The sequence below is a fragment of the Cervus elaphus genome, chromosome 9, assembly GCF_910594005.1.
Source record: "Cervus elaphus chromosome 9, mCerEla1.1, whole genome shotgun sequence".
In the NCBI taxonomy this organism is placed as follows: Eukaryota; Metazoa; Chordata; class Mammalia; order Artiodactyla; family Cervidae; genus Cervus; species Cervus elaphus.
The window spans coordinates 47,732,142-47,745,455 of NC_057823.1; the positions used below are offsets into that span (position 1 = coordinate 47,732,142).

A 13,314-nucleotide genomic window follows, 5' to 3' on the forward strand; every position below is an offset into this window, starting at 1 on the left:
ATACATAACTTTAGAGTTAATTCTAGATTCTACTCTGTTCTGTATTTCTTTTTTTTTTTTTTTTTAATTTTTTTTTTTTGTTCTGTATTTCTTTTAAAGGTTTTTACCCTCATAGTTTATCTCATCCGTATTTATCCTCATTCTTAAATAGTATTGATTTTCGTGACTTAGTTTAGTGTGTACTGCTCCTGAGAAGTTTTTAATGCTGCTCTTGAAACTGTTAAAACTTTCAGATTGTATATAATTTTGTAAACTGCACAAAGTACCATTCTTTTTAGAGGTTTATAAAGTTATTTGAAACTTTTATATATTTTGTATATTTAGAATCTTATTTGAAATTTTTATTTCAACATGTGACATTTCCTGGGATGTGGTTTAAGCTCTTTGTCATTTGGAACATTATCATAAATTTTAAACACTAGATCAGATCTTGCAGAAATTGTAATACTGGTTCTAATTTAAATATTGTTAATAAACTTCCTCCTTAGGTATTATATCAAATACCAATAATGGATCTATGGTGGTTCACAATAGTTATGATGAGATTGAAGGCGGTGGCTTCTTGGGTGAGATGCTATGAAAGTTTTTATTTTTTTTATGTGTTCCTGATAGAAAACAGGGAAGAAAACCTAATAATTAGGTCATGCAATGGTATCTCCTGTTAGCATTTTCTGTCTCTATGGATTTAGACTTTTTGTTAGGTTCCCCCCCCCCCCCCTTTAGAATTGGGATTATGGGCTTTATTATTATGATGTTATGACTATAGAATACTTTTATCAGTTAGACCTATTTAAATTTATCCATTTGAACATTTATCATATTTTAGTTAAAGTTGTTTTGAATTAAAATTTTAGTGAATACAATATTTAGTACATGACATGAGTAAATTAAGTATACTAAACTTAACCTGTGTGTGTTTATAGCTATAGACCACATTAGCTAGATTTTAATCATTGCTCTCACTTTGTTACTAGTGTTTGTTTTATTTTACAAAATTGATGAGTTAAAGTATTAAGTTACCCAAAGGATTTTGGAGTTACAAGTTTAATGGATCTATGTGTTGATTTAAAGTACTCTGGAGTGTAAAATAGAACTTAAAAGTTACCTTGTTTCTAGCAACATCACAGCCTACTAATAAGAATCCCACAATGAGCCGAAGTGTTGGATATTCATATCCCTCTTTACCACCTGGTTATCAGAACACAACACCACCTAGTACAACAGGAACAGGAATACCACCCTCTTCCTTGAATTACGCAAGTGGTCCACAGGCTTTTACTCAGGTATACTTTTCTTTTAATAACCTGTATTCTGCTTTTTGATTTAAACTATTTTCACCTGAAAACATTTAAGGAAGGTACAATGAACATTGTTTTACCAACTTAGAATGATAATGAGTATTTCATAAGACTTTTGTCCTGTTAGATGTCTCCAGAACCAAAACAATTGACCAGGAAATCGAGATTACAGTTTTGTTATTAATATATGCTTCTCTTTTCAATGGAAGACATTGTAAAGGCTACTTAATGTGAAGTTATATTTCTTTAGACTCCTTTAGGTGCTAATCATTTAACTGCAAGTATGAGTGGATTAAGCCTACATCCAGAGGGGCTAAGAGTTATCAATCTTCTTCAAGAGAGAAACATGCTTCCATCGACACCTTTGCAGCCTCCAGTTCCAAATTTGCATGAAGATATCCAGAAACTGAACTGTAACCCAGAGTAAGGTTTCAAACAGTACTTTTTATTGAATATGACATTTTACTTGTTCTAAAATGCTTCCAGATTTTTTTTTTGAGCTTCATGTATTTTGAGCAAGCTATGTAGGTGTATTAATTTATGAAAGTAGTCTGCATGCACAAAACAGTACTTTGTTAGTTGTTTACTTGATATTTGAAATGTTCTAAGTAAAGAAATAAGGTTGTAATGCCTGATCTGATAGTTGCTCTTATCAACTCTATTGGGACTATGATATTCATTATCATTATGGTGGCTCTATTATATTTTCAAAGTCTGAAGTGTGGAGATTTGATTCTCTGTAATCCTTTATTTGCTATCCTTTTAAATTATTTTTCATAGCAAACATAATTATAGTATGCTTTTCTCTTCTCAATTTGGTTGTGAGTTTAAGTTTATGAAGTTTTTAAGATATGAAGACTTCTGATAAATTGAATGTGTTATTTTTAAACCGCCTTTTTAGAACCTAATACAAAACTGAGCTTTCAGGTAATACATATAACTTTACATTTGCAAATTTGGGTTACCACCTTGTAATTCCAGTGCAATCTAGATTTATATAAAGAAAAAGTAAGTCCTTTGATAGTCCACGCTGTCTTATGCACAAGCTGAGAAGAAACTGTTTTGTTATGTGAAATGGGATTGTAACCATCTACCCTTTCTTTCTGAATAGGATTTAAATATTTAGCAAGGATAAAATTTGTGAGAGCCTGTTGAAGTACTTCATTTATAATCTGATCCAGTGTTACAACATGTACCTTTTAAATCTTTTGAAATTTTTTTGTTCCAAACTAGTCATAGTAATAACTGATACATGATTTTTACTTTGATACAGGTTATTTCGCTGCACACTGACTAGCATTCCTCAGACTCAGGCCTTACTGAATAAAGCCAAACTTCCTCTGGGACTGCTGCTTCATCCTTTTAAAGACCTAGTGGTATGTTTTATTAGTGAAAGTAAATGTGGAAAATTATCTTAGTGGTAAGGCATCTTTTATAATAATGCAAGAATTTTGTTTGAGCTGTCTTTAGGAATTTGACCATTGACAAATTCCTTTATTTGTATTTCAGTCAAAAAGGTTATTATCAAACACTTTTACAATGAGATAAAATAAACATATTGTTGAAAAATTCAGGAGGTACTGAGTAGGATAGATGTACTGAAGAAAATAGATAAATGAACCATAGTATTTTTTTTTAAAGTTGTAAATTGTTTACCCATTAAAATGCTTTACCTGTTCTCCCAGTTCTTCTATTCTTGGAGTAAAGTCTGTTGCTTTGAGAAACTGTTTCCCAAAAAAAGGAGGAAAAAAAAAAAAGCCCTTCTACTTTTGTCCTAAGGCTTTGGGACCTTGACATGTGACCCATGACATGTGACCCAGTCATTTGAGTTGATCAGTTCATAAGTGAAGTGACTTTCTCTTTTTTTTTTTGGTGAAATGACTTTCCCATAACCAACCTCCTTTTGGTAATAGGATTGTATTGCCTTTATTGATTTTTGATTTTAAGACTTTAGATCTTTTAATATGTAGGATAGACTTTAAATAGCATAATTGCCAAGTCAAATAAAACATTGAAATATGATTTAAACCATAACTTACTTTGTGATAGTTCTTTTATGAGAACTTAGTAGCCTGTTAATGTAACATGAAGAAACTTCCCAATAATTTAATTGATTTTTTTTTAGAATGTTGATCGATCCTTCACCATTCATCTCAGAAATACACTGTAAATTTACTATGTTGATTTTGCAGTGTAAACTTTTTTCAAATCAATTTTTATTGGAGTATAGTTGCTTTACACTGTCGTGTATGCAATGTAAACTTTTAATGAGAAAATAAAAACTTTTTAAAAGGCAAAATTTAATGAGAATAGTCTTCAGGAAAATCATTAAGGTTTAAAAATAAATACATGTCAACTGCATAATATTTTGTGTGGCAGGTTGGACACATTTTTTACCCTAGTTTTTCCTCGAAAATTATAATATTGCAACAGTTGTATGGATTAATTGCTTTACCCTTAGACATGATGATTGCTGTCTTTAATAAATTAGTTGGTGGTTTTTTTTTTCAGCAATTGCCTGTGGTTACCTCTAGTACAATTGTGAGATGCCGTTCATGCAGGACATACATCAACCCTTTTGTCAGCTTTCTTGATCAAAGGAGATGGAAGTGTAACTTATGTTACCGAATTAATGATGGTATGTCTTTTTTATTAACATTATTATATTCATTGTAGGGAATCAGATAATATAAATGTAAAGTTAAAAAAGCAAAAAAAACCACAAACTCCTGTCTTATTTATGTGTAATCCTGCCACTCAGATATAACTTCTTTTCACTTTTTTCCTAGGCATTTATACTTATATATAAATGATTACATACTTCTTAAGCAAAAAAATATGGTAATATTACTTTGATACCACTTTTTCACATTTATTATATTAGGCATATAATAAATGGCATATTTCATGGTATTATTTAAGCCTATAATTTAAGAAATATTTTTATTTAGAAATTGTCCCGTGCCTTTTCTCTAGGGTGAGAGAAAATAAGTCCACAGAATAGCTGCCATTAGCTTCATTCACTGCTGTATGAAGGGAGGTGGGCAGTGCTAGAAGGTTAGTTGAATGTAGTTTTTTCAGTAATTAATGAGGAGGAGATAGCCTTCAGTAACTGTTTCACTATTTATATATTGAGAAATATCACCTAACAACATTCTATTAGGATTAGAGAAGGAAAAAGGGCATGCCGATATCCACATTGAAAATTAAGTTTTCAATTTTTCTAAAAATCTGTTTAGAAGGACATTTCATTAAGTATTGGGAAATAGAGGAGCTTCTGATATTTTTGAAAACCACTTTTACTGTTTGTATTTTTAGAGTAGAAGAAAATGAGGGTAGAAAAAGAGCATTCTTTTTATGCTGTAATAATTCAGAAAATATATGTATGTATAGTGTTTAGTACACCTTTAAAAGCTTATGTATATGTGCTTTGGTATATGAAGTTAAATTGTAATAAAAGTTGAAGTCACTTTCATAAGCAGCCCAGAGCATTTCATGAACTATAGCTTACCCTTTAGCATATATTGGGATTTGAATTTTTAAACAGTTATTGAGAAGACAGGTGCAGTGATAATTTAGAAAATATTGGAGCACTAGTGTTTTGTAAGCAGAAGGCAGCTGATATTCCATAGAGGTCTTAATAACTTTTGAAACTCACCATGCCCCATACCCTGATACCCTAAAAATACTTTGAAGTATTTTTGCCGTAGCTTTCCAGGGGCAACCAGAGTCTGTAAACAACATCAAATGTTACTATCCTTTTACCACTGTGAAATTTAAGACAAAGTTTAGTCTTGCGTTTAAGAAAATAATTAGCACTTAATGAGTTTTTATCATCCTCTTAAAGTATTTTAGGAAAGCAGCTTTCCAGGAATTAAGAGAAAAAGGATATTAGAAAATAGGAAAAGTCATAGTACTTGTAATTGTAAAAGGAAAACATACTTAGTGCTGTTCATTATGGAGAGAAATTAAATGGAACTCAAAAATAAAGTATATTTAACCCAGACTTCCCTGTCAGTCCAGTGGTTATTGAGTGGGTTCAATCCCTGGTTGGGATCCCACATGCCTCACAGCATGGCCAAGTTTAAAAAAAAAAGTGCATTTAGCTTTTAATATTTAGTTTATATTGAATTATATATGAATCCCTAAATTAAGAAAACAGCCAAATGCAAGCTGTATTAAACGTAATCCTTTCAGTTTTAACAGTGTATGTTGTTAATTCACATAGTTCCTGAAGAATTCATGTACAACCCTTTGACCAGAGTCTATGGAGAACCTCACAGAAGACCTGAAGTTCAAAATGCTACAATTGAGTTTATGGCTCCTTCAGAATACATGGTAAAGTTTCACTTTTTATGTAGCATAAATACTTCATAATACTGGGTTTTAAATATACCATATAGTTTTTTATTTTATTTTATTTTTTTTTAAATATACCATATAGTTTTTTAATGAAATTTTATATTTTTAACTTATAAAAGTTATCCTGTTCATTATAAACATAGTTAATTTGTATATAAGGGTAAGTTTGGAGAGTGAAAGTATATGCGAAGTTCCGTTTTATTTCTTGGGTATCCATTCAGAAATCTGCAATAGAGTATTGGGATCATACTTACTTTTAGGTCTCTTCTAGGCTTCTGCTATTACAAATAATAATGTGATGTGTATCCTCTTCAAGTACTTATATATACACTTGTGTGAGTATCTGAGGTCTTGCATTTGAAAAGATAATAATTATGCCTAATGTTTGATTAGTACTGTCCATTTTACAAACCACATATATCTCTTTGATCATCAGAAACAACTCTTACTTAAGCACTGTTCATCCTGTTTTACAGGTATGAAACAGATTTACTTAAGTGACTTGCAAAATCCAGAACTTTTGGTTTCTCTTTCTCTATGCAGTAATTGCCTCTAAGAAAAGGGAATATGGAAGATAAGACTTAATACCAACTTTTAATACTTTATTTTAGTGTATTTTTATGGGATAGTCTCTATCTGGTCAGTTGGGGCCATTTTACTATAGAAATTATGAGGACTCAGTCTATTTTCACCACATGGAAATTTCAGTGTAGAAAACGTTTTTGTGACACTTAAATGGCTGTTATAGCTTTCTTTATGTAAAGCCAAAAAATCAGAAGAATTTTTTTTTTGAATTGGCTTTCCTCCGTTTCTTTACCTCAGCTTTTGTAAAAATGGCTTCCTTTACATTTGGAAACTTGCCTAGGTCTGCAAGAGATGTTGCTTCTTCCAGACTTACTTCTTGGACAGCAGATTCTATGAATTTGGCAAGTGATATGTGCAAAAAAATATAAAAGTATATTATACATCAAGTTCTGAGTGTGATTATTTGATGCTTTTTATTGAATTGAAGACAAATATTTGAGCTTGGAAGTTTAAAATGTACTTGTACATTTTTCTGCAATTTTTAAAATATACTTGTACATTTTCTGCAAGTATATACAAAATACACTTGTACATTTTTCTGCAAGTTTAAAATATACTTGTGCATTTTTCTGCAACTGGTTGAAATGTGTTGGTTAAATAACCAACTCAAGTTGACTTGATTTGTCATTTTCAGAACTGTAATTTCTCTAAATTGTGAAATATGATGAAAGCCTATGAATCATGAATATATAGGTTACCAACTAACCATAATACCACTGTTTCACCACTCAGGTCCAAAAATTGAACATTGCCAATACTCTCAAAAGGTTTTCTTTTTAAAAAATATTTATTTACTAATTCCTTCCTGAAGTTGCTCATTTGTGTGTCCTACTCTTTGCAACCCCATGTACTGTAGCCTACCAGGCTTCTCCGTCCATGGGATTTTTCAGGCAAGAGTACTGGAGTGGGTTGCCATTTCCTTCTCCAGGGGATCTTCCCAACCCAGGGATCGAACCCAGGTCTCCTGCATTGTAGGCAGACGCTTTACCCTCTGAGCCACCAGGGAAGCCCATTTATTAATTAGATAGGTGCAAAAGTAATTATGGTTCTGGACCCTGAATTTTAAATCATTTTAACTAGTCTCAACCAGCTCTTTATTAATAAAAATAGGAACCACTGCAACACATTTTTGTCAATGAGAAATAAGTTTGTTTATGCCTGTAGCATAAAAATCCATGCTTCAGGATTCAGCAAACTCTTGGAAAGCATTTTCTGCATCCTGCTGGTTGTGGAAGCGTTTTCCCTGCAGAAAGTTGTCAAGATACTTGAAGGAGTGGTAGTTGGTTGACAAGAAGTCAGGTGAATATGGCAGATGAGGCAAAAATGTTGTGGCCCAATTTGTTCAATTTTTGAGATGTTGATTGTGGGACAGGTGGTTGGGCATTGTCGTGAAGAATTGGGTCCTTTCTGTTGACCAATGCTGGCTGCAGGTGTTGCAGTTTTCAGTGTATCTCATCGATTTGCTGAGCATACTTCTCAGATCTAATGGTTTTTCTGGGATTCAGAAAGCTGTAGTGGATCAGATTGGCGCCAGACCACCAAACAGTGACCAGGACCCTGTATTTGGTGCAAGTTTGGCTTTGGGAAGCACTTTGGAGCTTCTTCTAGGTCCAGCCATTGAACTGATAGTTGCGGGTTGTTGTATACAGTCCACTTTTTGTCACAAGTCACAATCCAATTGAGAAATGGTTTGTGTTTGTTGCATGGAATAAGAGAAGATGACACTTCAAAATGACAACCTCTTTGATTTGCGGTCAGCTCATGAGGGCACCCACTTACTGAGCTTCTTCACCTTTCCAGTTTGCTTCAAATGCCAAATGACTGTAGAATGGTCGACATTGAGCTCTTGGGCAACTTCTCGTGTAGTTTTAAGAGGATCAGCTTTGATGATTGCTCTCAGTTGTTTGTGGTCAACTTCCAGTGGTTGGCCACTGTGCCTCTTATCTTCAAGGCTCTCATCTCTTTTGCAAAGCTTCTTGAACCACTACTGCACTGTTCATTCATTAGAAGTTCCTTGGCCAAAGGCATTGTTGATGTTGTGAGTTGTCTCTGCTGCTTTATAACCCATTTTGAACGCCGATAAGAAAATTGCAAGAATTCGCTTTTTGTCTAGTAACAATTTCTATAGTCTAAAATACATACAAAATTAACAAGTAATAATTCATTAGCAAAAAACATAAAGCAAGAAATGTGCATTAAAATGATGTGTATCATAACCGCATTTACTTAAAAAATTTTCCAATATCAAATGGCAAAGTTCAACAATGCAAAACTTTTGCACCAACCTGATATCTGGCTACACCAACTCTTAGTTGCATCATGCAGGCTCTTTTAGTTCTGGCATGTAGGATCTAGTTCCCTGACTGGAAATTGAATCCTGGACCCCTGCATTGAGAGCACAGAGTCATAGCCACTGGACCACCAAGGAGGTCCCCTAAAAGCTTTCTGAATATATGTATTCTCCTTCCTGTCCTAGAAAAAACACTCTTCTGACAGATGACAATCATATTCTCATTTTCCTTTTTCTAAGTATGCATCTGAAAAAAACTTCTTTCTATATTATTTTCTTCATTTATTATTATTATAGGCTCCACTTGATCTGTAAATAATGTTTATTTTATTGTTTTGCTATATGTAGACATGACAAATGGTAAGTTTAAATTAAATCCTGTTAATTGTATTTAATGAGATCCTTTTTCTCCTTCAGTTACGACCACCTCAGCCTCCAGTGTACCTCTTTGTTTTTGATGTGTCTCACAATGCAGTTGAAACTGGATACTTGAATTCAGTTTGCCAGAGTTTGTTAGACAATCTGGATTTGTAAGTATCTTAACTCAGGTTAATTTAGAAACAGTGTTTGTATTAATAAAATGAATAGGTAGTTCCAAAATATATTTAAAAAGCTATGTAATTATGTTCTAAAAGTCCACTTAAATCCACAGTTAACTTTAGGTCTCCCTTTCTCTGAGAAATACTAGTTTATTTTTAACTTTTTATTATGGAAAAATTTCAAGGATGTGGTAAATAGAAAGAACTTAGTGAAGTTCCAGGTACTTAGCCTCAGGTTCAGTATTTTTAGCATTCAACTGTTCTTGCTTCATCTACCCCTGCCCCTGCTTTTTCTCCTAGATTATTTTAATGCAAATCTCAGTCAGTATATCATTTTACCTAAAAATACGTGGAATTATTTTTAACCGTAACTAAAATATGAGAATCACATCCAACAAAATTAACAGTAATTCCATAATATGATCATTTTACCTAAAAATAAGTGGAGTTATTTTTAACCGTAACTAAAATATGAGAATCACATCAAACAAAATTAGCAGTAATTCCATAATATGATATAATATCCAGTTCAATTTTTGTTCCTGGTTGTCTCAAGAATTTTTTTTATTGTGGGTTTGTTGGAAAAAGAATCTAAACAGTGTCTACACATTGCATTTGCTGGTCATTTAAGCCTCTTAAAACAACTTTACTTTAAATGGCTCTTACATGCTTAGTATAACCCATGAAAGCTAGCATGACCTTTCAGTGTAATGAAATACTCTTGTGCTCTTGTATGGTAAGGAAGAATGTTCAGGAGCAAATCTCATCAGAAATGGACTAACTCCCTCAGCTTGGTTACAGACATTTTTGTTCTTATCGGCATTTGTGTTTTTAATGTTGTAGGTTGTGTATAAGAATTGTTTGTTGATGAAAGGGTTTACTAACTTACCCAAGAATGAAAACTAGTTTGTTTTTCCCCTTGTAAAACTAAGGTTTACATATTTAAGTTCTTTAAAACGTCTTTTTTCTGATCTTCTTAAATGAATGCATTAAGCAATATAAAAATAAATTTAGGCAATTAAAAAAAAAAGATACAGTATGTAAAGCAGTATGTAGATTTATGCAGTATGTAAATTACATTTTAGAGTTGGTATGTGGTAATTTTTTGAAGTCTTTTTTGTAAGTTAAAATCATCTACAGACTTTTTATATACTTTCTGTTGTTTTTTATATGTCATTTCCTAAGTGATTAATATAGCTTTATATAGGTATAATGAGTTTTGGATTGCTGTATTATTGCTTGGTTTTGTTGATTATTTGGGTTATGTGTAGTGTTTTCTTTTGAGTAGTATATGTTTCCATGGTGATTAAACACTGCATGGATTAAAAACACTTATGTTGGGACATTTTCCACAGGACAGAAGCAAATGTTTGTATGTAACTCTTTGCAGATATTTTAGGTATAATATAAAACTTTATAAAATATTCTTCTGAATTTGTTTTTAGGCTTCCTGGCAACACCAGGACAAAAATTGGCTTCATAACATTTGATAGTACAATCCACTTCTACAGTCTTCAAGAAGGTCTCTCTCAACCTCAGATGCTAATAGTTTCAGATATTGAAGGTATATATTATATACTTAAATTAATGAACTGAGGAAATTTTAGTTTTAGAAATATTTCATGATTGTTCAGCCAATTCAGATCACTTGGTATGATTCTACTATATTGAGGAAAACTTTGAGTATATAGTGACAAGATTTTTGAACTTGTGACAGTTCTTCAGTCAAAGCTCTTATTTTATAGAAGAGGAAACAGAGTTATGGAGGTAAAGTGAATTCTGAACAAGGCAACAAAAGCAAGTTAATGTTAAATCTCATTCAGGCAGTATTTGAGGATAGACATAGGCCAATGGAACAGAATAGAAGCCCAGAAATAAGCCTTCACATATATGGTAACTTTATTTTTGATAAGGATACCAAGACCATTCAATGGGGAAGAGACAGTCTTTTTAACAAATGGTTCAGAGAAAACTGAGCATGCAAAAGAATGAAGTTAGACCCTTATCTTCAACCATATTTAAAAAAAAAAATTAACTCAGTGGATCAAAGACCTAAACTTAAGAACTGAAACTATAAGAAAACAGTGGGGAAAAAAAAAAGAAAACAGTGGAAAATCTTCATGACATTAGGTTTGGCAGTGATTTCCTGGATATGACACTAAAAGCAGAAGCAACAAAAGAAAAAAATAAATAAATTGGACTTGATCACTGTTAAAAACTTTTGTACATGAAAGAAAACTATCAAGACAGTAAAAAGAAGTAGAGAAGTACAGAGAAAACACATGTATATGCAAATTTTACATAAGATAAAGGATTAATAAAAGAGCTACTAATGGCTCAGACGGTGAAGAATCCACCTGCAATGCAGGAGATCCAGGTTCAGTCCCTTGGTTGGGAAGATCCCCAGAGAAGGGAATGGCAACCCACTCCAGTATTCTTACCTGGAGAATTCCATGGACAGAGGAACCTGGTGGGCTACAATCCATGGGGTCGCAAAGAGCTGGACATGACTGAGTGACTAACAGACATACATACAACTCAGCAGTAAATAAACCACAACTCAAAAATGGACAAAGAACTTGAATAGACAGTTCTCCAAAGAAGATGTACAAATGGTCAATAAACATAGGAAAAAATGCTCAACATCATTAGTCATTAGAGAAATGCAAATCAAAATCACAATGAGATACCACTTGACATCCATTAGAATGGTTATTATTTTTAGAAATGGAAAATAACAAGGACTGGTAAGGATGTGGAAACTTTGGAATTGTTGTATATTGCTGGTAGGAATGTAAAATGGTTCAGTGCTATGGAAAACAATTTGTACATTTAAAAATGGTTGAGGTGAGGATTTTCCTGGTTGTCCAGTTGTTACGAATCCATCTGCTAATGCAGGGGACACTGGTCCAGGAAGTTAACGCTTGTCATGGGGCAGCTAAGCCCATGTGCCACAACTACTGAGCCCACTGAGCCACTGCTCCTGAAGCTCAAGTGCTCTAGAGCCTCTGCTCTACAACAGCAAAAGCCTCTGCAGTGAGAAGCCCGGGCACCACAATAGAGAGTAACCCTGACTTACGGCAGCCAGAGAAAGCCTGTGCAGCCAAAAAAAAAAATTAAATAAATGAATGAAAATTTGAAAAAGAATGACAAAATTGTTTTATGGTTATGGTGATAAACTTTGCATATTATATGTGTTTATCACAGTTTAAAAAATTAACTCCAAATGGATCATAAATCTGAATATGAGACTGAAACTATAAAACTGTTAGAAAAAAACATAGAAGTGTGTGACCTTGAATTAGGCAGTGATTTCTTAGATAAAACACCAAAAGCACAAACGACAAAAGAGAAAATAGGTAAGTTGGGCTTCTTAAAAATTAAAACCTTGGGTAAACAACAAGGTCCTACTGTGTAGCACAAGGAACTGTATTTAATATTCTATGATAAACCATAATGGAAAAGAATACGTATTTGTATAACTGAGTCACTTTGCTGTACAGCAGAAATCAGCACAGCAATGTAAATCAACTGTACTTCAATAAAATAAAAAAATGAAAATGTTTTTAAAAACTAAAGCTTTTTGTGTTTCAAAGGATACCATCATGAAAGTGAAGACACCCACAGAATGAGAAAAAATATTTGAAAGTCATATATCTGATCAAAATATATATCTAGATCATGCAAGGAATTTCTACAGCTTAATAAAAAGACAACCTAATTAAAAAATGGGCAAAGGATTTGAATAGCCTTGTCTCTATGGTACACCATATTCAACATTCTGTCTATGCAGTTGGCTGATAAGCCCTTGAAAAGACGCTCATATCATGAGTTACCAGGGAAATGCAAATGAAAACCACAAAGAAATGCCATATCAGAGCACTTAAAAAGAAATCTCAAAACCAGAATTTTCTGCTGCTCTGAGCATGTCTGGATAACTGGTTAAGTTCCATGAGTATTGGTTTGGGGATTACAAATAAATATTAATAAATAGGTAAGTTCACAACTATAAAATCTGTGAATTATGAGAATTGGCTGTACATCTTTAAAATGCAATAGATTAATAGAGCCCCCCTTCTGTCCTGGTTGTTCCAAATCTCACAACAGAGCAGCCAAGTCAGTCTTTCCCCTTTCTCTTACCTATTCATGTTTCTCCAAATACTTACTTGGCATAAAATAAAATCACATAACAGGTGATTCTGATAATGGGCCAAGTTGTGAATTTACTGATATGGTTCAG

The 13,314-nt window shown here is 32.9% G+C and overlaps 1 protein-coding gene across 2 annotated transcripts in view; it reads left to right on the top strand.

The window, feature by feature from the left end:
* Nucleotides 1-13,314, top strand: part of SEC24A (SEC24 homolog A, COPII coat complex component) — a 68,949-nt gene that overhangs the window by 29,737 nt on the left and 25,898 nt on the right. For both annotated transcript variants that reach the window (XM_043912801.1, XM_043912802.1), the window contains exons 4-11: nt 489-566; nt 1,117-1,283; nt 1,549-1,721; nt 2,572-2,674; nt 3,810-3,936; nt 5,527-5,636; nt 8,953-9,065; nt 10,520-10,638. In XM_043912801.1, the coding sequence (XP_043768736.1) occupies nt 489-566; nt 1,117-1,283; nt 1,549-1,721; nt 2,572-2,674; nt 3,810-3,936; nt 5,527-5,636; nt 8,953-9,065; nt 10,520-10,638 (990 nt within the window). The remainder of the gene's footprint in view (nt 1-488; nt 567-1,116; nt 1,284-1,548; nt 1,722-2,571; nt 2,675-3,809; nt 3,937-5,526; nt 5,637-8,952; nt 9,066-10,519; nt 10,639-13,314) is intronic.